The 27828-nt window shown below is 39.6% G+C and overlaps 1 protein-coding gene across 3 annotated transcripts in view; it reads left to right on the top strand.

The window, feature by feature from the left end:
* LOC110163869 (ovarian cancer G-protein coupled receptor 1) overlaps positions 1-27828 on the top strand; it is a 75139-nt gene that overhangs the window by 35999 nt on the left and 11312 nt on the right. Inside the window, exons 1-5 of one of the 3 annotated variants that reach the window (XM_055154311.1) lie at positions 13408-13522; positions 13636-13706; positions 16156-16727; positions 21943-22092; positions 22854-22987. In XM_055154311.1, coding sequence (XP_055010286.1) covers positions 16641-16727; positions 21943-22092; positions 22854-22987 — 371 coding nt within the window. In that variant the 5' untranslated portion in view covers positions 13408-13522; positions 13636-13706; positions 16156-16640. Of the gene's footprint in view, positions 1-13407; positions 13549-13635; positions 13707-16155; positions 16728-21942; positions 22093-22853; positions 22988-27828 lie in introns of those variants that run through there. The other 2 variants (XM_055154306.1, XM_055154302.1) reach the window with 2 other exon arrangements.

Here is a 27828-nt window from a genome sequence, read left to right as displayed (position 1 = left end):
AAATATTAAATCCAAACTATTCAATCATCTAACATCTGTATTCTGCCATAAATCTAACACACACGTCCTTGCATATACATAATATAATATATATATAATATATATAATATATATAATAAAACCTGAATTGTGCAGGTGATGTGGCCTTAGCTCATCAGGGGCTAAGGATGGAAATGAGCTTTGGCTACAGTCCTGCATATTTGCAAGTAGTGGTATGTGAAAATATCGAAATATCGTATTGTTTAATGTGATGGTACAGTATCGAAATCGTGGGCTGCTGTATCGATATAGTATATATATTTTTTTTGGTATATTTTACTAAATTATTTTGTTACAGAGCTACAGTTTTGTTGTTTGTTTAGTGGATGGAAACTCGCTTATGCAAGACTTTTGCCATTTTCTCTGAAATGTTTATGTTTCATATGAACTTTGCAGAAGAAATGGTTTAACAAAGACTTATCACAAACATGATTTAGCCTTTATTTTCATTGAAACATATTGAATCAATCTGAAATATATCATATTGAATCGAAAGTGCACTGTATCGAGATATGTATTGTATCATAACCTCTGTATCGAGGTATGTATCGTATCATAACCTCTGTATCGAGGTATGTATCGTATCATAACCTCTGTATCGAGGTATGTATCGTATCATAACCTCTGTATCGAGGTATGTATCGTATCATAACCTCTGTATCGAGGTATGTATTGTATCATTACCTCTGTATCGAGGTCTGTATCGTATCATAACCTCTGTATCGAGGTATGTATCGTATCATAACCTCTGTATCGAGGTATGTATCGTATCATAACCTCTGTATCGAGGTATGTATCGTATCGTGGCCTATGTATCAAGATAAGTATCGTATCGGCAACTTCTTAATAATACCCAGCCCTGTTTGCAAGTGAATGTTTTTATCTTACATTATCTTGTCTTTTAATATGCGTTGTCCCTTTAATAAATAAATAGAAATACAAAAAATGGTACTTGTTACTCCACTTCTGCTGCGGGAGCTCAGATCATCCGGCATTTAAACTTGTGCACATGCACAGTAACGCTAAGTAGCTCAAATCGACAGGACATCGTGTTTATAAGTGCTTTTCAAAACTTGCAGAGGCTAGATATTGGACAAAAAAATAATTAATAATTAGCAGCAGACAACATGCAGATGACTTATTTTAACTTCAGGAGCTGCTTGTACAACATGCATATCTGTACACATGGAGAAAAAGCTTGGGTTCTGTTCTTCAATAATAAATCAATTTTAGGTCCAAAACAAAACAAAAATCTGAAACGGCAAACTGTTATTTTAAATTGTATTGAACGTGGGCCTTGTTCACTGTCCCCTGTTTGTCATTGGCTCCGCAGAGAGACCAACTGTCACTCTTGGTTCCTAGAAAAGCGTTTCACAAACAAAGAGTTATTTTTTAAACTTCCTCTGTTTGTAAATCGTCAGTTTGAATCACGTCTGACCAGAGTCTGGACAGAACGCTCTTGCTCAACTTTGAAAGAATGCACCAAATATGCAGCGGACGAAGAGAACATCAAGTGTTTTTGGAGAGGATGGTCAGACTTTTAAATTAGAGGACAAAAGAGAGAGAGAGAAGAGAGAGGGAGGAGAGAGGATAGAAGTAGAGTGGGAGAGAGAAAGGCAAGGAGAGAGAAAGAGGGACGATAGCGAGGAGAAGAGAGAGAAAGATGAGGTGAGAGAGAAAGAGGAGGAAGAGAGAGGAGAGAGAAGAGGAGGGGGATGAGAGAGAAATGGGAAGAGAGGGAGAGGAGGAAGAGAGAGAATAGACAGAAAGCAAGAGATAGAGGGGAGGAGGAAGAGACAGGGAAGAAGAGAGGAGGACAGAAAGGAGAGAGGAGGAGAAAAGAAAGGAGAAGAGAAGAGGAGGAGAGACAAGTGAGAGAGAGAAAGAGAGGAGATAGCGAGAGGAAAAAGAGAGAGGGTACTGAGAAAAGAAGGAGAGAGATGAAAGAGCCAATAGAATAAAAGAGAGAGAAAGATGAGACAAAGTAAGAGGAAGAGGAGAGAGTGGGACTGAGAGAGAAAGAGTTGATGAGGAGAAAGATGAGGAGGAGAGAGAAAGAAGAGAAGTAAAGAGTAAAAAAAGGAGAAATGAAAGAGGCAATAGGATTAAAGAGAGAGAGAAAGATGAGACAACGTAAGAGAAAGAGAGAGAAACAAAAAGGGCAGAAAGAAGCGGAGGGGGATGAGGAGAGAAAGAAAGAGGAGGAAGAGGAGAGGTCTGTGGTGGTAAATGGTTTTGGACTGTGTAATTACTGAACCACTTTGTGCCCACGTCGTCAACGCTCAAACACAAGAGACACAGAGAGAGTGTCACTGTTCAAAGGGAAAAGACTTAACCCTTCTGGACATGTTTTACATAACCACACACAACTTTACTACCATTAAAGATAGAAACGTACTTCTTTTTGCAGACAGTTTCGACTTTCCGATATTATATTTCTGGTGTGGTATAGGATTTTGACCCCGCGATGAGGTGACCCCGGGGTCAACATACCATATACTATTTTGACTCCAGGGTTAGAATCCTATTATGGTATGTTGACCCTCCTATAGAATATTGACCCCCCTAGGAATATCTATCATTTATTAATAAAGAACTTGAATTCTCTAGAAAAACTTTGAATATTAATACTATATCTGCAAATGAAAACATATTGACACATTTAAAAGTGTTTTTTTAAGAACTCAGATGCATTTTTTATGTCGATTATAACTTTTGAATGTTAAAAATTACTTAGTTGTTTAAACACATATTTTATTGAAAATGAGAGAAGTAGTTATTAATTAGTTAAGTAATCAAAGTGATGTATGTGTGACAGGGCTGATCAGTTGTTTTAAATAGGGGAAAACCTATGGCTGTAGTAATCTGAACCCAACAATATGTTTATTATAGCTATGATGAAGTAAAGTAAGAAGTAATGTTAGTTGAATATTGACCATGATCAATTATATATAAAGGAGGTCAAAATCCTATGACTATAGTAATCTGACCCCCCAATATGTTTATTATAGTTATGATGTGTAAACACTTACATTAGATGAAAATGTAACATGAAGATGTGTGTTAATCATTTTGTGCCTACAACATGATGAGTAAAAGTAAACGATCGTGAATATATGTACCAATATATAATAAAATCGTGAATATATGTACCAATATATAATAAAAGTAAATGACATGAGAAATTATGGTCATATAAGTAACTACTAAAGAAAAAAGTAAGGGGAGTCAAAATACTATTGGGGGGTCACTTTACTATAGTGGTATGTTGACCCCTGGGTCAATATACTATAGGGGCCAAAATACTATCTCACACTGGCATTATCCTACGTCACACGCTGCGTGATGATGTAAGGAAAATGAGTGTCCAATAGGAACTTTGTTTTCTGGCAAACACATGCGCTCCCCTCCATTTTGATTGGCCCAAACTTTGCCAAAGAGTGTAGTGAGTCAAAATGGAGTGTCTGTGTTCATAACAATTGAAAAAGCTGCTCAAATAAATGGCAAATTACACATTTTGGTCAGTGTAATTGCGCAGCCAGTGCTATTTTTCTTTGAAAGGTTTATTTCACTCAAAATGTACACATCCAAATATACAGTAATAAACACCATGGAAATGCAGGAAGTGATGTGGCTCTGTGCCCTCGACCTGGACAGTTTTTTGCAGCCTCTTTTCAGTCAGTCTGCCCCAGGGCAACTGTGGCTACAGAAGTATATGGAGTAATAAAACATAACACTGCAGCACAATACAAGAGTAAAGTATTGTTATTAATTTATACCAACAAAAGCCCTCTTCAGTTTCTACCCACATAGACATTTTGGGTGTAGTGTTTTGCTCAAGGACACAAAGGCAGCAGGCACTGTAGTAGGAGTATTTGACAATAGAAGAACTAAACTGTCAGTCATCTGCACTGATCAACCAGAAAGGCACAGTGTTACAGTCATAAGTTTAAAATAGAAAGTGAAGTCGTGAAGGCAGAGTCTCACAACGCAAATATAAAAGAGACGAACAGAGAGAGAAGAAGGAGAGAGAGGAGAGAAAGAAAGAGCGAGAGAAACTGTGAGAGCTGAGAGAAGGAGAAAGAAAAGGGAGGAGAGAAAAGGGGCGGAGGGGAGCGAGAGAGAGGGAGGGATGGAGAGAGCAGAGAGAGAAAGAGCGAGAAAAACTGTGAGAGGGGAGAGAAGTAGAAAGTAAAGGGAGAGAAAAAGAAGAGAGGAGAGAGAGGGAGGGATGAAGAGAGGAGAGAAAGAGCAAGAGAAACTGAAAGAGCAAGAAAGAAAAAGAAAACTGAGGAGAGAAAAAGAAGAGAGGGGAGAGGGTGGGGGATAGAGGGAGGAGAGGGGGAGGACAGATGGAGGAATGGAGAGAGGAGAGAGAGAAAAAGCGAGAGAAACTGAGACGGGGAGAAGGAGAAAGTGAAATGAGGAAAGAGAAAGAGAAAAGGGGAGACACAGAGGGAGAAGAAAAAGCGAGAGGGAGAGACAGAAGACAGAAAGAGAGAGACTGAGAGGAAAGAAAGCGGAAAGATAGAGAGAGAAAGAGAGGGGGGTGTAGAGGGAGGAGAGAGAAAGGGGCATGGATGCAGAGAGGAGAGAGAGAAAGCGAGAGAGACTGAGAGGAGAGAGAAGGAGAAAGAAAAGGGAGGAGAGAAAAAGGGGGAGAGAGAAGAGAGAGAGAAGGAGGGATGGAGAGAGCAGAGAGAGAAAGCGCGAGAAAAACTAGGAGATTGGAGAGAAAAAGAAGAGAGGGGAGGAGGAAGAAGAGGGAGGGATGGAGAGAGAGAGAAAGAGCAAGAGAGATTGAGAGAGGGGAGAGGAGAAAGTAAATGGAGGAGAGAAAAAGAGAGGGGGGAGAGAGGGGGATGGGGAGAGGAGAGAGAGAAAGAGCGAGAGGTTGAAAGAGGAGAGAGATAGAGAAAGAAAAGGGAGGAGAGAAAAAGAAGAGAGGAGAGAGAGGGAGGGATGAAGAGAGGAGAGAGAAAGAGTGAGAGAGACTGAAAGAGGAGAGAAGGAAAGTAAAGGGAGGAGAGAAAAAAGAAGAGAGGGGAGAGGGAGGAGAGGGGGAGGATGGAGGGAGGAATGGAGAGAGGAGAGAGAGAAAGAGCGAGACCAAACAGAGAGGGAGAGAGAGAGGAGAAAGTAAAGGGAGGAGAGAGAAAGAGAAAAGGAGAGACACAGAGGGAAGAGAAAAAGCGAGAGGGAGAGACAGAAGACAGAAAGAGAGAGACTGAGAGGAGAGAAAGCGGAAAGATAGAGAGAGAAAAGAGAGGAAAAGCATTTACTGTGGTCTCACCTCTTGTCATTCGCCCACTGCACACTTCACTTTACAATGTGACTGCCAGTGTTGCTGCTTTTACCCACAATGCACTGCACTAAAGGACTATTGTTGCATTTCAATTTTTGCTGAACAATTTTTCTATCTATTTATCTATCGAGCTGGATCGCCTCTCCACTGATCTGACCTGTAGCTTGGGCTGAATACACCACCTGCGTGTCTCTATGGAGATATACTAGTTTTAATGTCATACTGAGGAACATTCTGTGCATATGACGACTGAAAGTATTTAGCTATAGTTTGTTGTCATTTTGTGTTATCTCGTAATTCTAGTCAAGTTACAGTTTTTTCTCCGTTGGTTTGGCTCATTTCTTGAAACAGAAATGACATTCTTAAAATTATCATCACTATCAAGATCATTTGGCCAAACAGTCTGATCGTTCTGCGGAACATTAGAGCTCAAAAGCAAAAGCTCATATCTCTGTTCACACATGCTTCAAAACTAGATTCCTTTCCCATATAAAGAGTCAGGACCATCAAAATGGCAAAGATCCTCTTCAATCGCTGTGGTTCATTTGCATTCACTTCATGTTTTTGCCAAAATAACCTGGATGGTTCAGCACAACACCATGGATCACCTGCGAAACGCTCATATCTCCCAAAACAGTTTACCCATGTGTCAAAACTAAACTCCTTTCTCATATAAAGAGTCATTGCCCCCAAAATGCAATATCCCTTTGGCCTCGTGTGAGCAGTGCAGCTCACAATGCCGAGATGTTTTGTCACTATGCAGAGGACGAGCAAACAGAATACAATTATAGATAAAAAGTGAAACAAAGGATTTCACAGGAAGAGCAGCCTCCAAAGTTTGAATCACACACACTGCACTCACACACACACACACACACTGCACTCACACACACACACACTCACACACACACACACTGCACTCACACACACACACACACACACACACACACACACACACTGCACTCACACACACACACACACACACTGCATTCACACACACACACACACACACACTGCATTCACACACACACACACACACACACACACTGCACTCACACACACACACACACACACACACACACACACTCACACACACACCACACACAGACACACACACACACACTCACACACACACACCACACACTGCACTCACACTGCCAACGAAACTCTGACCATTTTATTCACACACATGAAGTCACTTCCACACATTAGAGTAAATAAAAAGAAAATGTATACAGTATTCTGTACATGTATGAAATATGAACACAGACAAAAAAAGAACAATTATATCTAGCCTATGTCCACACGCTGCTCTCTGTTTGGCCATAGATTTTCGTCCACGTCACAGTGGATATTTTCCCTTGCGATGCAGCGAGGGAAGAAACGGCGAAACCATCCCCTACACTGATCCCCTGTGATGTCCTCACACACAGCATCCATTGCATGGAGCATGGACCTCTGGTCTTGAGCCCGATGTTCAGACACTCTCCACGTCCAAGTGGGAAAAAAAATCGGATTGAGGAAAGGAGAGTATGGAGGTAGTAGCTCCTTGAGCATCCTTGGATGAGCAGTGAACCAGGCCCTGATGAGCGGGTCTCAGTGGAAATTCACATCACAGTCACATAGTGTGGTAGGTGAGGCCCTTCGAGACATCTCTCATTTTCTGGAACCAGATCAGTATAAAGATTGTCCAAAAAAATGAAGACCTTTTGGGTGTTGTATGGACCTAAACTGGGGATGTGTGGCCACACCATTCTCAGATACGGCAGCACACATTGTTCTATTGTCCCCTCACTGCCCTGGGATTCACTGTGGCCCATGATGTTACGGCCACGTCTGCCTGTCATCAATTTATCAAATGTTCCAAGAAATTCATATATGCTGTCCATGGTATTATGTTCTTGACAGCTGAACAGACTATTGTGCATATGATGACCTAGACAATAAAATCATGCTGACATTTTGGAAAGAACAACTATTAGACCAAGAAGCAACTAATCAGTTTAGATCAAAAAGATCTATTTATTTGGAAAATGCGTAAATGTAGGCGACTTGTACAGAACCATTTGCAAAGATGCACTGAGACCCTTGAGACATGCACTAAGACATTTGCAATTTGATGAAATCTATGAGAAATGCCATTCTGTTGTGAACGATTGCAAGGTGGTTTGGGGATCTGTCGATGTTATTTATTTATTTTGTCATTTCTGTTTCAAGAAATGAGCCAAACCAATGGAGAAAAACTGTAATATAAAAATAAGCATTATATTGCCTTCAAAATTCTATATACATTTTTCACTATAATATAATGAAAATATATAATGTAATAGGCTGTGTTCATATGACATAACAACATTCTCAAAAGCCTATAGTTTTTGACAGTTTTTAATGAATATGACAAGTTTGTGGAGCCAAACACAAATAATTACATGTGGATCATTCATTTTTATATTTCTCCATTAGTTTTAATATACTGTATGAACCCCTGCCCTTCATCTGAATCATGACTTCATCAAATTCTTCACTTCTCACACACTATTTCTCATTCTCTCGTACTGTGAGGTGAGCTATGGTCCTGACAGAGAACTGGACCATTATAATCTGACCTTTTGGTTCCACAGCTCAGTTTGATTGGACCGAGCCTCCTGTTTTTCACACAGACAATTTCATTATGGTTTTATCCAAGTCCAGTAATTGTTGTTATGATTTACAGCTCCCGTCATTATCTCAGAATCAGATCACACCATCTCTAGAATGTGTGTCTGTTCTTGGGAATAGTTATTACTCTATTACTGTAATAGGAAGTTTACAGACTGTTAAAGTTCATATTTTCAGTTTGATCACAATTAAAGGTGCACTGTGCTGCTTTTCTGGTGGAGGGTCCATCACCTGCTTGTTTCTATGAATATGTATGTGATTTCTCTGCTTGGAACGTTCCACAGTATGACATTAAATGGACAGTTCGGAATTTTGGGCATAGGACCTCATTTCCTAGTGAGTCAGAGTGTTGGAGACGTGTGGAGACACTTTTTGAAATATTCCATCCAGTCCTTGTATTTGCAGAGGTCACTGGTGCTAGGCTAGTGCATGTCAATGGCCACAGTTCTCCTGCCACTAAAAACAGTCTTACCCACTCCACAAAACACCTGAAACAAATCTATTATAACACCAGACTGTCCATGTGAATGTCTGTATCGACAGAATAATTTTAGAAGTAAAACCAACCTTGCATTTGAAGGATTTATGTCTGAGCAGCAGCAGTGAATTGTACTTCCTGATAGAAAGCGTGGCAGCGGCGGAGTGATATATGAGAATATAGTCCCTCAACATGTGACGATTCATGTGATGCAAGGTTTCAAGCGTTATTCTATCAACACAGACATTTACATGGACAGTCTGGTGTAATAATAGTTTTGCTTCGGGTGTTTTGTGGAGTGGGTAAGACTGTTTTTAGTGGCAGGAGAACTATGGCCATTGACATGCACTAGCCTAGCACCAGCGACCTCTGCAAATACAAGGACTGGATGGAATAAGTGTTTCCACACGTCTCCAACACTCACTAGGAAATGAGGCCCTATTTCCAAAATTCCAAACTGTCCCTTTAAATAGCTCTACCTTACATTTATTCAATTACAGGTGTTTTTTTTAGCTCAAAAATACGTAGATAAACAGACATTCTGACTGTGAACGGGGTTGCCACACCACATATCTGGCCTGTAATTGTAACTTGGTCTGGTTTGGTCTCCATGAAGATAGCAAGGTTTAATGCTGTACTGTCAAACATCTCCATGGAGAAAAGCAGTTGAAAAAAACACAATTTGTCTGTTGTTGGAGTCTCTACACTTGGCCCAGTGACTACAGTTGAAAATTAGCTTTGTAGATAAAACTTTACAGATATTTGCAGAACTTCAAATTACAAAATAGTCCTTCTGTCACGGTACAAGGACCTGATGAAGGCGGGGTTTTGGAGGTTGAAGGCTGAAGGTTTGAAGGCTGTTTTGTTTCATTCACTTAAACCCTGCATATTTACGCTGAGTTCTTCTCTCAGACAGAAAACATTGATGTCATGTGGTAATACACAAAATGCTCTACTGTGTTTTTACTCCATACACTTTCACTTCAAACATTTGGATGATTTCAACTCTGGAAAAAAACAATCTCTACTGAATTAAAGGTAAAAAGGTAGCTGTCATGTAGTGGCTAAACTACCATTTCATGACATCACAAGGTGGAACACAGCATTTTGAGCTTTGGAGATGTAAACAGACTAATAATAAAGGGTTACTCAAACATGTGTGAACAAAACAAAAAACAACTCCAGTGTGTTTTTGAGGAGGTAACAACATTATAACATGGCTTAAAGTTCACAAGAGTCAATTTTGCGTAATAGGACTTTTATTACTCAAGATGCAATGGCTTTTTAACTTTTCTATAGATAGACTGAGTGCCTTGGTCTTTTTTTGAGCTAATTTACACCACCCATTTTGAGATTTTACCCTACGCACAACTACTGAAATATTTAGTTAGCTTAAAAGAACATTCACTCCAAAGACAACCTGTCTATACATTTTAATTATGCATGTTCCCACTAGGCATGGGCAATTGATTACAATTTTCTTAATCGACCGTACGGAGAATTAACGATCAGTTTTCGATTAATCATTAACATTTTTATATTAAAGTTGTCATCATTGTTATTACTGTTTACTAGGGATGTAACAATAACTGAAATATCGTGATATCGTATCGTCAAAAGTCTCACAATAATATCGTGGACCATCACAATATATCGAAATTACAAGTCTCTTTGCTTAAATTAAGAGTTGTGGTGCAGCAATAGCTAAAACAAAGATAGAGGGAACTACATAGACCATGATCCTTTGCTCCATTTCACTGTAGATTACAAGAAGAACAGTTCTAAGCACTTTTAAGTTTAGTTCTTTGGATTAAGTCTTGTCAAGGCATTTTTAAGAGGAAAAAGTTGTATATTCACAGTTAGCTGTTTAGCCTCCACAAAATATCGTACCATGAGATGTAAATTGTGTAAATATCGTACCGAGAGATTTGGATATTGTTACATCCTTAATCGTGAGCCTTCCTACCATATCGTGAGCTTTCCCATGATATCGCAGTAAATATCGTACTGTGAGGTTCATACTGTGACAATATCGTATCGTGAGACTTGGATATCGTTACACCTCTAACTATTACTGCATCTGCATAAATAAACTCAACTTTGCAACATATAAACCATCACCACTTTAGAGCCACATAAGCCTGTTTGACATTATAATGTGTTTAATGCAGCTTTGACACATTTGTTTACGTCTTACTGAAACAAAACTTAAAACCGCATGGATCATTTGCATAAACTAAAAGTGCTGCTCTCAGCTCTTAGTGCAGGTCTTAATTTGATTTCACCCACTTTATTTATGTTGGTGTCTTTATTTATTTTGGCTTCTATTGTGATGAAAAGACTGAGAAGTGTTTGTGTTTTGGACGCGTGCACGCTCAACTTTATGTTACAGTAACCAGGATATGTGAAGAATCCAGGTCGTCCAGGTAGAATCCATGAGGAGAAAATTCAGTTTGTCGACTGGACAAAAGTTAGTTTGGTTGAAGATGTTTCGCAGCTCATCCAAGTTGCTTCTTCAGTTCTGGTCAGACGCTGGTGGACACTTCCTTATATCTGCAGGGAGGAGCTAACTAACTGAAACTAACACATCTACTTGTTTACAGTTTCTGTTTAGTTAGTTCGGCCTATTGACCTGTACAGGGTGTGGGGACTAATTAACATAACAATTCATGGCCATAATGGAGCTTCCACACCTCTGGACTTGACCTGACTACACCTGTTGCTCTCTTGTTTGTTTCGATTTAGGTTTGAGGATGGAGAGATAGAATAGGAGATAGATGGTGTCTGAGGCCTCCATTTCTGTTTAGAGAAGAATTCTCTTTCTGTTTTCTATATTCTTTATTTACAACCATCCGTCTTCAACCAAACTAACTTTTGTCCAGTCGACAAACTGAATTTTCTCCTCACAGTAACCGGGATACTGTGTTTACATGCACCATGACGAACCCGGACCTCAAAAAAAACAATCATACCCGGGACACTGATGTACATGTAAACGCACTCTTTGGGTGATATAGTGATCTACTTGCGGTACTCACAGCGACCTACATTCGGTTGTCGATTGTCGATTAAAAATTTAATGCGATTGACAAAATTCTCAATGATCAATTATTGTTTAGTCGACTAATCATGTCCATCCCTAGTTCCCACACAGCGCTTCTGTCATTATGTATTTTCGAGGTGTACAGTTTTGACCTGTATTTTTCAACTGTAAATCCTTCACTCTGATGGAAAAGATGGGAGATAGTCTGAGGTACTGAACCATGTCTCGCTGTAATAGATCCTGTAGATTCTGTGGGTGGACATGTTTAAAAGGGAAAGTAACTCCAACCAAACTGCTAGACACTGCCAAATATCAGTTTTGGTGCAGAGTTGCCAAGTCTTTGTCTTTACAGTGACTTTGGGCTTTTTTTTTTCAGTAGCTTGAAAAGTTTCAGGGTCACAAGTTCTTTTTTTTTTTTTTACTTGTTCCAGTTCATGTTGTAAAAGAGTTGATTTTTATCCTTTGCCCTTTATGTTTGTCTCCATGGAGATGTCCTTGCTGGTTCCATATGGCAGTGAACTATCCATCAATCACTCTGAATCTGTCTGTCTGTGCTTGTCAGTCTATCATTTACTTCTGGTGTTTTTATTGCTCAAAAATACCTTGAAGAGTTGCCAGGTCTGCTTCTTTGCAGTGAGTAGCTTGAAAAGTTTCAGGGTCACAAGTTTTTTTTGTCTTTTTTTTTTTTTTTTTACTTGTTCCAGTTCATGTCACAAAAGAGGTGATTTTTATCCTTAGACTGTAAGGGCCAAGTGCAGTCTATGGCAGTGTTTCCCAAACTTTTTTTCTGAGGGACCCATATTTAAAAATTCACAAACCTTCGCGACCCAAATCAATAGACATTATTCGTAAATCACAAAATAAAGGTGGATTTGACCATTATTGAACATTAATGAGGATATTTTATTGCAGACTGAGTGATCGTGTCTCTGTGAACATTTAGTATTACTCAAGTTTTAAACAATAAAAAACACTAAAGCAGCAATAAAAGGATCCATAAGTCGCCTGTTTGGACTTTAAATGTAGCCCAGTTCTTTTTCTATTCAACATTCAATTGAACCAACAATATTGGAACAAAATAGTCAATGAAATAATTACAAAAAAAATAGAAATTATGCAAAACACGTCTTAACATTTCAGTCAACACATAGATTTTGACATGGTGACCGAAAAAAATCTCTTAACCCAGTCTTTGGGAAAAAAATAGTCTATGGTAGTGACTGAAATACAAAGTGTATTTTCTGATCTATGTTATAATATTGTTTCTTTATCAAAATATACCTGGAGTTGTGTTTCATTCACACATTTAACACTTTTTTAGCCCGAGTTCTTCTCTCGAACACAAACGCTCCACCTTGTGATGTCATGTGGTAATACAGGAAGTACTTCACTGAGTTTATATACTCCATACACCTTCACATCAACATCATTTGAGCCCTGGACTTGTTTATCTTGACTAAATAAAAGATAAGAGGTAGCTGATAACTTGAAAACTGCCGCTTCATGACATCACAACAACAACACACAACATGTGAAACAGCATGTTGAGCTTCGAAGATGTAGACAGACTAATAATAAAGGGTTACTGAAAGTGTGAATGAAACACAACACAACTCCAGGTCTGCTTGTGTTTGTGATGGGGAAACTACATTATAACATAGATCAGAAAATGGCATAATATGGGCCTTTAAAATACAAATACAATTATGATTATTCACAATCATTCTGATCAGTTGTTGCAGTTGCAGTTGTTACTGACTTCTCAGGGTGTTTTCTTTGATAACTTGGTGCTAAATGCTTTGATGCACCAAACCACATGTTAAAAGGAAGTAGGTTAAACTTCCCTGTCAGTTGCAGAAGTGAATTTTATCAGCACAGCTGTGAGAATCTTCAGACCCATCTCTCCCCTTTACAGAGTAAACGTCTCACCGCAGTGTAGTGAGTTTAGCTGTACATTTAGATGAGTTCTGATCTGGAAATACAATGTTTTAATTTCAAAGTGAGCACCAAATTGCTGTTGCTAATGTATGCTCTTGGAATATGTCTCATTTAACACGCGTTCAAGTTAACATTTGGTGAGAAGTTAAAATGTTCTGTTTTTTTCTCTTACAGGTCAGATCTGTGGATAGGCGAGCCCACTCACTATACGAATAAATGAAGATCTGTGCAATGAAGATAAACAGGTGACAGAACATCTATAAGAAAAGTTACATAGTGCAGCTTTATCTCATGTAGACTTGTTTGTTTTGCATTGTGGGAAGCAGTGTTGGGAGTAACGTGTTATAAAAGTGACAAATTACTGTAATGCATTGCTTTTTGCTGTAATGCAGTAATGTATGGCATTACAGGGAAAAAAATAGTAATATTTTACTTGGTACAAAAGTCAGTTACAATGCTTTTTAACCTGAATTGAAGTGGTGGGTTTTTCTTCATACAAATTTGCTAAAATCGCTGCAATATCAGCAGCAATGCAAAAGCCAGAGACACGCTCGTGTAGACTGTCAGCTAACCTCGGGCGAAAGGACCGGTGCAGAACTCCGCGGGGCCAACCGCAGCTGACACGGCTTGCACACATCCTGTTCCACAGACTCAGGGTACTCTCAGGGGTGGTGGTCCTAAATTCCAAGTTCTAGTCCAAGATTAGTCCTGGTTTGGTCCTTGTTTAGACATGGTTTAGACCTGGGTCAGTTCTTGTTTAGACCTGGTTCATTCCTGGTTCAGCTCTGGTTTAGTCCTAGTTTAGTCCTGATTTAAACCTAGTTTAGACCAAGTTTTGTTCTGGTTTAGTCCTCGGTTCAGTCCTGGTTTAGACCTGGTTTAGTCCTGGTTCACTTCTGGTTTAGTCCTGGTTTAGTCCTGGTTTAGTCCTGGTTCAGTTATGGTTTAGTTCTGGTTTAGTCCTGGTTCAGTTCTGGTTTAGTCCTGGTTCAGTTCTGGTTTAGTCCTGGTTTAGTCCTGGTTTAGTCCTGGTTTAGTCCTGGTTCAGTTCTGGTTTAGTTCTGGTTTAGTCCTGGTTCAGTTCTGGTTTAGTCCTGGTTCAGTTCTGGTTCAGCTCTGGTTCAGTCCATGGTTTAGTCCTGGTTCAGTCCATATATGGCACAAAAGTTCAGCATCTTCACAGTTATTTTAGGGAGAGTAACTTAAAAGTAATGCAATAGTAAAGTAATGCCTTCCATTTTAATCACATTACAGTTTTAAGTATCTTGCCCAACAGTGGAAGGAAGTTTAATTTAATCTGTGTTTTATCACCATGTTCTTGTGAAGGCTGAAAATGTTTAACTAATTTCCACATTTCACTAATTTGGGGTGATCAGATTTTCAAAATTGGCACACCCACGGGTTGGTTGTGATTGGTAATAATAAAATTCTGAAACAAGTGCGTAGTTAAAGAAAATTCTTAAGCACTTGGCCCATTCACGACTTATTCACGATAACATGTGAGTCAGTATAGTCATATTTTCTTTGTGTTTTCTGTAATTTTACCTAAACAAACACCTAAAACCAAAACAATCTAGACAATTTATGTCTCTCTTTACTGTTGGCAGTAGGGATGGGCATTCGATGAAATTGTATTAATCGGATCGTCAGGGAGAATTAATTTCGAATCAATTTTCAGTTAATCATTAACGTTTTTATATAATATGTATCATCATTATTATTACTATTACTAATCTGCATAAATAAACTCAACTTTACAACATATAAACCATCACCACTCTAGAGCCACATCAACCGTTTGACATTATAATGTGTTTCATGCAGCTTTGCGAAAGTAGAAATGAAACTTAAAACCGCATGGCTAATTTGAAAAAAAAAACAAAACACCGTTGTGCACTGATGTGGTTCAGCTTTTGTCAGACTAAAGGACACGACTCAGTAGAATATAGGTTAGGGTTTGCGTTTGTCAAAACCAGGACACCGTACGGGGGGTGGGAGGTGGAGCCTTGTCATTGACATTGAGCTACTCTCACCTGGCAAAGCTTTTTCATGTTTTGCGGTGTCCTGATGAACTTTGAGGTCCCTGACACCCCCACTTGACACCAAAACATATGTGCTGCTTTATACACTGTGCACATGACCTCACACTTGTTTCGACCGCGACGAAAAGCGGGGAATTTCTGGTACAAGTCATCGTTAAATGCGCATTTTCGCTTCGGCTGTCTGTGTCTGCTCGCTCCTTCTGAGTTACAGAGAGCTACGAGAGACGCTCAATTTAATGGCCCAATGAAAGGAAATGAAAACCTGAACATTTGCATCACTTTATAAAAAAAACCCCGCATGGCCATACAAGACGTGGAAAACGGACATGTCTGGGGAAAAACTGACATTTGGTCACCCTACGCTACGAACAGCAACCTACATTCGGTTTGTTGATTAAAAATGAACGTAATCTATGAAATTCTTAATGATCAATTATCGATTAATCGACTACTCATGCCCATCCCTAGTTGGCAGGTATCAGATTGGTCAAAAACAGGGACGCCAGGGATATTTCTTGTATAAAACTGGGACAAATCACTGGTTTTGCATAAATCTGCTGAGACTGTCCTGGGTAAATAGGGACGTCTGGTCACCCTACACTTGTTTTATCTCTAAATGATCATATTTTGTACTTTCTTTTGTGGTTAACAGGTGCTGATGAGGGACAGAAACAAATCATGTGTGGAGTACCAAAATCCCCGAGCATGTCTGGTGTTTTGGAGTGACATCTGTTGACTAAAAGAGGGGATAGAGAGAGAGGAGAAAGAGAGGAGTGAAAGAGAGGAGGAGGAGGAGGGGAGAGAGAGAAGAGTGAGTGGGTGTGAAAGAGACAGAGAGAGAGAAAGAGGAGAGAGCGAAATAATGTGTGCGAATGAGAGGGGGCGAGTGAAGGGATAGAGTGAGGAGGAGGAAAAGAGAGACAGAGGGCCAAAAGACTGAGACAGAGAGGAAGAGAGACAGAAAAAGTGAGTGTGTGTGTGTGAGAGAGAGTGTGATTGGGGGTGGGAGAGGGGAGGTGTGAAAGAGATAGGAGGAGAGATTAGAGAGAAGGAGAGAAAGGAAGGGAGTCGGGGGAGAGAGAGAGGAAAGAAGGGAGAGGGAGGAGAGAGGGAGAGAGAGAAAGAGGGAGAGTCAGCATGAGCGATGAGGATGTGATCAACTGCACCATCAGCCACGAGATCCACCAGTATCTGTTTTCCTGCGTCTACATCCTGGTCCTTCTGGTGAGACTCTACTGTTTATATAAAGACAATATCCACATGAAATACACATCTACAGTATATGAAGCCCTTATCATACTATTTTCTGATCTACACTACCGGTCGAAAGTTTTAGAACACCACACTTTTTCCAGTTTTTTTACTATTTACTGTTTACCAAAAAGTATTCTAAACTTTTGATTCATGGAAGTGTCCACCTTTGGCAGATAGAACAGCTGAACACACTCGTGGCTCGTTTTTTTTTTACAATAGTGTTGAGGAAAATAACCCTTTTCCTTGCGTGTTCATTAGTTTCTGCTTAGACAAAAAAATTACACTTGAAACAGAAATAAAGTCCAGATAATTTACTTATTCCAGATAATTTACTTATTCCAAAGTACAAGGAGTCTGTGCTGACGTTCCCATGCAGAGACTGAATATTTATGCCTATACGATGATTTTTATACGCAAACTATAGTGGGAGGCGATCGTGGTTTAGACTTAGTGCCTCTTCGTTGGTGCACAGGCGAGCCAGGCCTCTTGGCACGTTGCGCAATCTTATTCGATTGTGACAAAGATCCTCTGGATTCATCTCACTCCCCTTACGAGAGCGTCTTGCTGGTCTGATCAGGGTGATGAGTCGTGAGTCAGCGTATCCCTATCAATAAGTCCTTGCCCTATTTAGTTAATTGATTAGACATATAGATAGAAATAGAATATCTTTGAACTGAACCTATCTCTGCATCCCTCAGCTGTAATCTAGTCCCTGTTTTCTGGGTCATTGTAGAGTGAATTATAATAGTACAATAATAAAATATAGCAGTACATCAGTAACATCATAGCAGTAGTTATACACCACCTAGGCAAGGCAAGTTTATTTGTATAGCACAATTCGTACACAAAGTAATTCAAAGTGCTTTACAGAATAAGAAATACATTAAAATCACACTACAAACAAATCAAAACATAAATAATCATGAAGATTAAAATGAAAAAAGAGAGACATAAATTGGAGAGAAGAGTGCGGAATGAAAACCTTTCAGTCATATGCACAGTGAAACAGAAATGTTTTGAGCCTGGATTTAAACAGCGTCACAGAAGAGTCTGTCTCACATGTTCAGGAAGACTGTTCCAGGTTTTAGCTGCATGAACCTGAAACGCTGACTCCCCTTGTTTAGTCTTGACTCTGGGCACCAGCAGGAGGCCGGTCCCTTGAGCTCCTCAGAGTGCGAGATGGTTCATATGACACTAACATGTCACAGATGGACTTTGGTGCTCGGCCATGGAGAGACTTGTACACAAACAGAGCTGCTTTAAAGTCTGTTCTCTAAGCCTAGTTATTTATCCTAACAATAGAAATCAAATATTCTTCAGAAAGTTCTTCCCAAGTCTGTTGCAGAAGTTCCCATAAATGTGTGGCACTTGTAGGTTTCTTGGCTTTCACTCTTCTGTCCAGTTCATCCCAAACCAGCTCAATAGGGTTTAAAACTGGACACTGTGCTGGACACTCCATGTTTTCAAGCTTTACCATCTTGTTCTTTTTTCCTGAGGTAGTTTTGGCAGAGCTTGGACTTATGTTTGGTTATCATTTATCTTTTTTTTTTAAACCTCTGGCTGTTCAGTTTTTGCCTTTGAATCATTTCGAGCTATAACTAAATAACTGGAAAAATTAGGGTGTTCTAAAACTTTTGACTTTTGTTATGACGTTGTTTCCTCATCACAAACAGACCTAGAGTTGTGTTTTGTTTCATTCACACATGTTAAACACACAAATCCTGCATATTTGAGTTTTTCTCTGAAACAGTAAAACACTCTGTTCCTCCTTTTGAGGTCATGTGCTAATACAGGAAGTGCTCCACTGTGTTTTGATCTCCATACACCTTCACTGGAATCATTTGGATGATTTCAGCTCTGGTCTTCCAATCTCTACTAAAAAAGATAGAAGGAAGCTGTTAACTTGAAAACTATTACTAAATGACATCACAAGGTGGAACTGAACATTTTGAGCTTTGGAGATGTAGACAGACTAATAATGCAGGATTACTCATATATATACTGATACATATATGAATGAAACAAAAAACAACTCAACAAGTGTGTTTTTGAGGAGGTAACAGCATTATAACGTGGCTTAAAGTTCACAACAGTCAGTTTTGCATAATATATGACCTGTAAGTGTGACATAATCACATTTTGTTTGGGATCAAATACTCTGACTTCTTCAAACACCAACAGCAGAATAACGCCTCATTTACTCCAACTCTATCATGTTTCCCATCTGTCTGCAACAAAAATACACAAGGAGCATTGCCTTTATAAAGAAAAGGACTATGTGAGTGTGATGTCACCCACAGTATTCACCTTCAGGGTCAGTCCACCTCAGTTCACCCAATGAGTTAAACCCTACTTTGTCAAATTTTGATGAAACTCAGTATATTGGTAAATCATAGCCAGAAAAGCCAAAATTTCGAATTTTTGTTTGATCAGAGTAACTGTTTCCGAGATATTGCAATTTCATTGTTTTACTTTTTTGCGTGATCACCGAATTTCAAATTGCATTTACTGTATTTTCTGCACTATAGGGTGCGGTCTTAACCCTCCAACCCTATCAAAAAACGACTGCGCGCCCCACAATCCAGAGCGCCCTATACACAAATCCACTCGGGTGTCCCAGCATGACTTCAGTAAATTACAAAGCTGCACCACCCGCAGCGCACACAAACACGTACAGAGCAGGGACCGCACAGGGAAACTTACCCACAGACACACTCATCACTCCACGTGGACGAGGAACAGAACGGAGGAACAAACCAAAAAAGCGAGTGCCACAAATGAACAACTGAGTCACTGCGAACACGCCAACAATCCAGCGGTCGCAGACAGCACCCTCCCTACACGCCACAACTGAACAAAGCCCGCAAACGCACCAAACAAAATCCCACTGACCCATCTAACTGTTGTGTTTCGTTTAAAGTCCGGTGCAGTTTATTTGTGAAAAAGTTTGAAAATAGACCATTCAATGACTTATAATCCAGAGCGCCTAATAGTGCAGAAAATATGGTACTCAGCAACTACTGGTCCGATATCAAAAACCAAGGTATCTCTGGAAAGGGGAGTCAAAATCTGCCATCTGGATATTTGTCATGTCTTAAGATGGGGTAAGTCAACTTCTAGGTTAATTTGTGTGAAAATATAAAAGAAAATCCCTCCAGATTTTTTTTGTTGTAGTAGATGTATAGGACTACATTTTTTCTATTGGTGTCATTGAGGTCGGGCATGTCCCTTATTGTCAAATTCAAGGTCAAAATATAGGTCAAAGGTTATTCATCTCAAATGTAAAAAGAGAATTTTTCTTTCTTGGCTTATGACTTACCCATGCACCAATTTTCTTTGCAATTGGACAATGTGAGAGTTCAAACTGCAATTTTTTGTGGTGAATTGAAGTGGAATGACCCTTCAGTCCAGGTGAAAGTCTTCGAGGCTTGCAGTTATGAGGTGAATGTGATGCTGAGTTCCATATTTGGCCTAGGAATTGATTTACAGACAAAAAAGTGAAATAAAAACACCAAGATCGTGTAGAGCGGGTTAATACGAACATTTAAGACCAAATGATGAGACTCACAGCAGATGTTACAGAGAGAACAGAGACAATATTCCAATGTAAGTCACTTGAATCGATGGAGCTGGAAGAGCCCTCAAGCTCACTTCCCATTTGGAACATGGCGTCTAGAAAGTTAGCTCTGTCCATTTATATATACAGTCTATGGTAAGGAGTCTATTTTTGACAGATGCTGCAGCTGTATCAGTGATTTTGTACCGGCTATTTTTAGACACACACAAGATAAACACGGGAAAACAGTTGTTAGTGGAGTTGGGTGATTCATGCGTGTTTGAGTTTCCTGCATTAGAGACTGGCTTCTGTTTTCTCTTGTGTCACATCTAAAATCAATTAGACGCTTAAACGAAACTCTCGAGGGTTCTGCCAGTGCACTTGAGGTTTTTGTTTTGAGATAAAATCTTGTGCATATTATTTCCGTCTCTGTAGTGGAAACTCTCTTAAAGCGGCTCTAAAACCACAGGAAACCCATGTTCTCTTATGATTGTTAATAAACCTACAGCTGTGGTTTAAGTACAGGTTTAAGTATCATGTTCCATGATAAGAAACAAGTGTGTGAAAAACTCTGTACTGAATTTCATAATAATCTAAAGATCCTCGCCTGCTTTTTACTGCTTTTTCTTATTTCTAAGATTTTTCTCAGAATTAAACTGTAAGTCAAGTCATTTTTATTTTTATATCATATTTAAAGAGATGATTCAGAGTCATTTCAACCTAGGATCTTTTGCACCATGACCTCTACATTACATTTGTAGTCAACTGCTGCTGGAGAATAGGTTAGGTGTAATTGACGACCAAATTGGGAGAAATGGGGATAAATTCTGATGCAAATTGATGATAGGAAATGGAAAGAGGAAATGTGGGAACATAGGGTCTAATTTTGGTTAAAAAAATAAATAAAATTAGAAATTAAAGAACATAGGACTGAGGGAACATAGGCACACTCCCTTGATATTTGTATAGTGTCTTTTAGCCATGGCAAAGAAATAAATGATTAAAGGGAACATACTACGCTGTCTGATCAACGTTTGTCTATACTGTTGTTTCCTCATCACAAACAGACCTCGAGTTGTATTTTGTTTCATTCACATATGTTTAACACAAACCCTGCATATTTAGGATGAATTCTTCTCTCAAACGGAAAATACTCTGTTCCACCTTGTGATGTCATGTGGTAGTACCATTAATACAACTGCTCCAGTGTGTTTAAACTCAATGAATACACCTTCAGTAGAATCATTTGGATATTTTCTGCCCTGGAATTGCCAATCTACTGAACTAAAGGTAAAAGGAGCTGTTCACTTGAAAACTACCACTTCATGACATTATGAGATGTAGACAGAATAATAAGGTGGGATTGTTGAGGTTCCAACATTATAACACGGCTAAAAGCTCACAAGAGTCAATTTGGGTTCTTGTGAGTCAGAATTGACTCAATAAACATGTTTTATATGAGTATTTAAAAGCTTAATGCTAGAAAACAAAAACATTTTGAAAAGCTTGAAGTTTGTGTGCCTCACTACAAGATAATTTTATCTTTTAACCCTTTTAATGTTTACAATTGTGTTTTTTTTAAATAACTTCTAGTAATGTTTTATTTCTGTCCCATCCTTTACCTCTCAGATTGGCGTTCCTTCAAACCTGTACTCCCTGTATCACGCGGTGCTGCAGCTGAAGCAGAAGAACGAGCTGGGCGTGTACCTCCTGAACCTCACTGTGTCAGACCTGCTCTACCTCGGCTCTCTGCCCCTGTGGCTCCAGTACATCTTTCAGGTAACTACCATAGCTTCTTGACACAAGCAAGAAAGAAACAAAAGGGAAACATTCTTCACAATAGCTTCAGAAAGTCACCCCAACACCCAATTACCCAAAATGTGATTGTTGTCACTTGAAAGGAGTGTAAACATAAGATAAATACAACAAAATGTGGAGCAAATCTTTAACTAATTCAGCGTACAAGTTCAACGATTGTGTAAGTTTGGATATTTCATTCAAAAACTGTGAGTTTCCCATAAAGTTCTATACACCCCTGTCCTCCATTTGAAATTGTGACATTATCAAATTCTAGTCTATGTGAACAGAACCAAGGAAATTGTTGGTCATGTTTATTTTTATTATATAGAAAGGCAAGTTTTTATAAATTAGAGACACATTGAGAGGGACTTGTGTAACAGCACAGATCATCTTCCAGCTAAATCAGTTCTTTATGGTCAGATTGTGTAAAAACAAAGCTCAGATTAAAGTCAAATAAAGCCTCAGACAGAGCAGAGCCTACAATTAGCATCACACCCCCAAGAATGATGTTGACATCAGCTGTAAAGTATCAATGAGTGTTGATCCTTGTGCTGCATCTCCTGTATCCTCTCCTGTATCTCTTGTACCTCTTGTATCTCTTGTATTTCCTGTATTTCCTGTGTCTCTTGTATCTCTTGTACCTCTGTATCTCTTGTATCTCCTGTACCTCCTTTACCTCCTGTACTCTCCTGTATCTCCTGTGTCTCCTGTACCTCTCATGTTTTGGTCTGTGTTGCCAGGGCGATGACTGGAGCCACCGTGAGTGGCTGTGTCAGCTCTGTGGGTTCCTCCTCTATGAAAACATCTACATCAGCATCGGCTTCCTCTGCTGCGTCAGCCTCGACCGCTACCTCGCCGTGGTCCACCCGCTCAGGTCAGACTACAGATCACACACCACATCACATTTAGAGCTACCATCTGTAAGTTTATTTGATTTTTTCCTGAGAATTTGAGATTACAACAGGCACGGGTCATCATAATAATCTACAGATAGCTTTTAGCACTGATATGAGAACAGATCCAGTGAAAATGCGTGGTTGTAACAGTTTATATAGACTGTAGTATCTGTTCAGAAGGAGACAGCCGCAGCATCTGTCACACATCATGCATCTGTTTGTTTGGTTTCCTCATCGAAAAGAGTTGTGTTTTGTTTTATTCAGACATGTTTAACACACAAGCTCTGCACATTTAGGCTGAGTTCTTCTCTCAAACTGAAAACACCTCTTGTGATGTCATGTGGTAATACAGGAAGTGCTCCACTGTGTTTTAAACTCCATACACCTTCACTAGAGTCATTTGGATAATTACAGCCCTGGAATTGCTAATCTCTACTGAAAGTACGTAGCTGTTAACTTGAAAACCTTCGCTTCATGACATCACAAGGTGGAACAGAGCATTTTGAGCTTTGGAGATGTAGACAGATTAATAAAGCAGGATTACTCAAACATGTGAATGAAACAAAACAACTCCAGGTATATTTTTGATGAGATAACAACATTATAAGCTCAAGAGTCAATTTTTGTGTAATACAGGACCTTTGATAACCATTGCTGAACATTAATGAGGATATTTTATTGTTGACTCTCTTGAACAATTAGTTTTAATTAGGGATGTAACAATAACCGAAATAATGTGATATCGTATCGTCAAAGTTTTCACAATAATATCGTGGACCATCACAATATATCGAATTACAAGTCTCTTTGCTTAAATTAAGAGTTATGGTGCAGCAATAGCTAAAAAAAAAGACAGAGAGAACTACATAGACCATGATCCTTTGCTCCATTTCAGTGCAGACTACAAGAAGAAATAACAGTTCTAATCACTTTTAAGTCTTAGTTCTTTGGATTAAGTCTTGGCAAGGCATTTTAAGAGGAAAAAGTGGCATATTAACAGTTTTAGCCTCCACAGAATATCGCAATAAATATCATACCGTGAGATGCATATTGCGAAAATATCATACCAAGAGATTTGAATATTGTTACATCCCTAATTGTGAGCCCCCCACCAAATCGTGAGCTTTCCCACAATATTGCAATAAATATCGTACTCTGAGGTTCATACCGTGAAAATATCCTATCATGAGACTTGGATATCGTTACACCCCTAGTCATTGAACCAGCAATAAAAGGTATTCATAAGTTGCCTATTTGGACATTAAATGTAGCCCATTTCTTTTTCTTTTCAACATTCAACTGAACCAGCAATATTGGAACAAAATAGTTAATAAAATAATTACAAAAAAATTTGAAATTATACAGAACATGTCTTAACATTTCAACAATTCTAATGAGATAGTTGGACCTGTCTGCGTTTTTGTAGTGCATTCCAGTCCGGGGTGCAGTGGAGGAGGAGAGCGCAAGAGTAGATCAGTGTCAGAACTGTATATTGCAGACCTACATAGCAGATCGTGACAAGGCGACCCAAAAAAAATTTCTTGCGGCCCACTTGAGAGTCGCGACCCAGTCTTTGGGAAACAATGCTGTAAACCTGCTGGATTATATGGGCAAATTTCCATCCATTCTCCTGCGTTTTCTCTCACAAACACTTTCATACTCCAGTGTACAGACATCAAGGTGACTGAAGTGCCTTGCCTAAAGACACAGCAACAGTTTGCACTACAGCCACTGCAGCATCTGATTTCCCCAGCCAGTCTCCCATCCAAGTACTAACCAGGCCCGGCCCTGCTTAGCTCCTGAGATCAGGTATTGACACAGGTGTACGGTTTTATTTATGCATGAAAGGGAAAGGACACCACTGCAGGTAGAACAGACTCACTCACACCTATTACTTTCTCTGTCAGGCGATCCACACAGTTTATTCACTCCCAAATATCTGCACATCAGCTCAAAAGAAACGTATTCATTATATTCACAAAACCTGCTTATAGAGCTCCGGGAGCTGACGTCATACCGGCTCGTCAGGCACAAGGTGTCGCCATTTTGGCAGTAATCGGCAGATCGGCTGACTCGCGCTGTACGACTCCAGCGCAATAATAGATTGTTCTCCAGACGCAGCCGCGATTCATTTCCGAATTATTTTGCCAACAATTTTCCAATACAGATAATGTAATACACAAAGATCAGAGCAAGAACCAATGTGCGAACGTGTGGCTCCAAAGTAGCAAACAGCATTTGTTATTTTAGGCTTATAATTAACCAAATAATTTTATGGAAATAGGCAATAGCTTATTCAATTGATTCAACTTTAAAAATGTCCTGCTTTTAGCCTAGTGTGAGAAATGCTACAGTCGGACTAGATCCAAACCAGAGTCCTGAACCAGCGGGAGAAGCTCCGGTTCAGGCCGGGCTCAGAGGAGCTACAGCGGGGAGTGGTGTCAGGAGCCTTGGCCTGACAAGAACGTTCCCAGGAACAAAGAGCGCGGAGGTCGGACGCTCAGAACAACATATAACCCACCAAACTATTCACGCTTCTGTCCGGATGCTTTGCATCACCTCGGAACCAGCCGCAGTTCTTGACCGCCGGAGCGAACTGTCCAGACCTGTAGTCCACAGTGCATTCTCGCTTTTCCCGCATGGAACCAGCGTGCAGACGATGACACGGAACAGCTCAACCCAGCCCATCAAGCACTGGTCTTGCTCGCTACCGTCTGGAACCAGCACATGGAGGACGGAGCCTCCGGACCAAGGACCACACCAAGGCCCCCGTCCTGAGGGATCTGAGCTGCGGTGAGGGCTCCTCTTTATCGCTGTTGCTGCTGCTGTTACCCGTGCTTTTGTGTTTTACGAGTTCATGATGACTCTTGAGATGAGGATGTCCCGTGGTCTTAACAGGGAACATCTGTGTTGATAATTGGAGGTATTGCTGTTCTACCAGGAAACAGAGGCATGTCAATCGGACCAATTTTGGTTCATTTGGCGATGTACTGCATGTATCTGGGACGTCTTCTTCAGCGGAAATATTTTTTAAAAAACACCCCCGGGGCATTATACGGTCAATGTTTAATCCATTTAATTTTGATCTGAAGCTCAATGTCTTGTGAATTAAAGTGAGTACTCCGATGGCTTGAAAAATTCAGCGGTGGCGCTATCCATTTTTACTGCCAAAATGGCGGCCCGCCCACCGTGAGTCACGTGGGGTCCGGAGCTCTATAGCCAACATTTTAGAGTTTCCACCATTAGAAAGACAGAATAGTTTGTTTTGAATAGTAACTGCAATGACAAGTTGGCAACAGTGATCATTTTTTTCCCCTCTCTGAAATTCATGGATCTCTTGCTTTGCTTCGTAATCTGCTCGTCCAGATTATTATTTTTTCCTGTTTTTTACTTAAAGTGTCATATTTGTTTTTGACTTAAATTTACATATGTTAGTCCACCTGTCAGTCAAGCCCTTGAAGATAAAACTATTTCCCAGATTATACAGCATTCTAAGGTAAAGGAAAAGCATAGAATTTTGGTTGGCCATGTTATGCTGAATTAATAATTTAAAACTTTTAAGTATGATTAGGCTCACCAGACGTCCCTATTTACCCAGGACAGTCCCAATTTTGAGCTGTGTGTCCACTGTCCCAGTGGATTTATCCAAAACTATTGATTTGTCCCAGTTTTATACAAGAAATGTCCAAGTATTCCTATTTTTAACCAATCTAATCCCTGCTAACAATAAAGAGAGACATACACTGTAATTTGTTTAGGTAAAATACAGAAAAGCTGCTCAAAAACGACCAAAACACAAAGAATATTTGACTATACTGACTCACGTTAATCATGAATGGGCCGACTGCAAAACAATTTTCTTTAGTTATGCGCTCGATTCACAATTTTATTATTACCAACCACCACAAACCGGGGATGTCCCAGTTTGTTGTTTTGAAAGTCACCTTAAGTTTGATACAATGTTGTTTCCACATTACATATGAATATCTTTTCTGTTTTATTTCATGAATAGTAATTCTACATATTGTTTCGTTTTCAAGAACTAATTAACCTAATCTTACCATACCACAGCTATTTTTTTCTTCTGCTAGCAGCAATGGGTGTTTGTTTTACATAAAAGTTTGGGCTGCATTACTTTAATTTAGAGTGAGCAGATGTCTCTATTTACCCGGGACAGTCCCAGTTTTGAGCCCTGTGTCCTCTGTCCCAGCAAATTTATATAAAACCAGTGATTTGTCCCAGTTTTATACAAGAAATGTCCCAGATGTCCCTATTTTTGACCAATTTGACCCCCACCAATAGTAAAGAGGGGAATATATTGTCATTTGTTTAGCTAAAATATCAAAACCATGCTTGAAAATGACCATAAAACAAACTGTAGGAGCCATTTTGACCTTTTAATTTGTTGCTTGCCTGTGGCTTTGTCCTCCATCCACTGTGTGGCAGTATGCTGCCCTCCTGAACATATTTAAGGGCCAAGAAGGCAGCCACAGGTGCTGCTGATTGGGGGGCAAAGCATTTTTGACTGCATTGTTTGTATTGTGGAATATGTGGATGGCATTGGTAAGCCAATAAAGGACTAAGAATTTACCTGTGGATTTATATTACAAACACGTCAGAACAACTTTAAATCAGTAGCCAGGTGGCTAGTGGCATCGGGCCACTGGCTGTTACACAAACAAACAAACAAAAAAAAAAAGCAACAACTGTCCCTCGGATTATGACTAACCCACAAGTGAGTCGAGAAAGGACAATGTTACGTGCTCTTTTCACAGTCTTATTTATACCAGTGATCCTAACCCAGGTGTGTCCCAGTTTT

Source organism: Boleophthalmus pectinirostris, unplaced genomic scaffold (assembly GCF_026225935.1).
Source record: "Boleophthalmus pectinirostris isolate CB_2022bp ecotype Guang Dong unplaced genomic scaffold, ASM2622593v1 HiC_scaffold_10, whole genome shotgun sequence".
Taxonomy (NCBI): Eukaryota; Metazoa; Chordata; class Actinopteri; order Gobiiformes; family Gobiidae; genus Boleophthalmus; species Boleophthalmus pectinirostris.
Note: the sequence above shows the minus strand (reverse complement) of the source record. Positions and strands in the feature narration are given on the sequence as shown.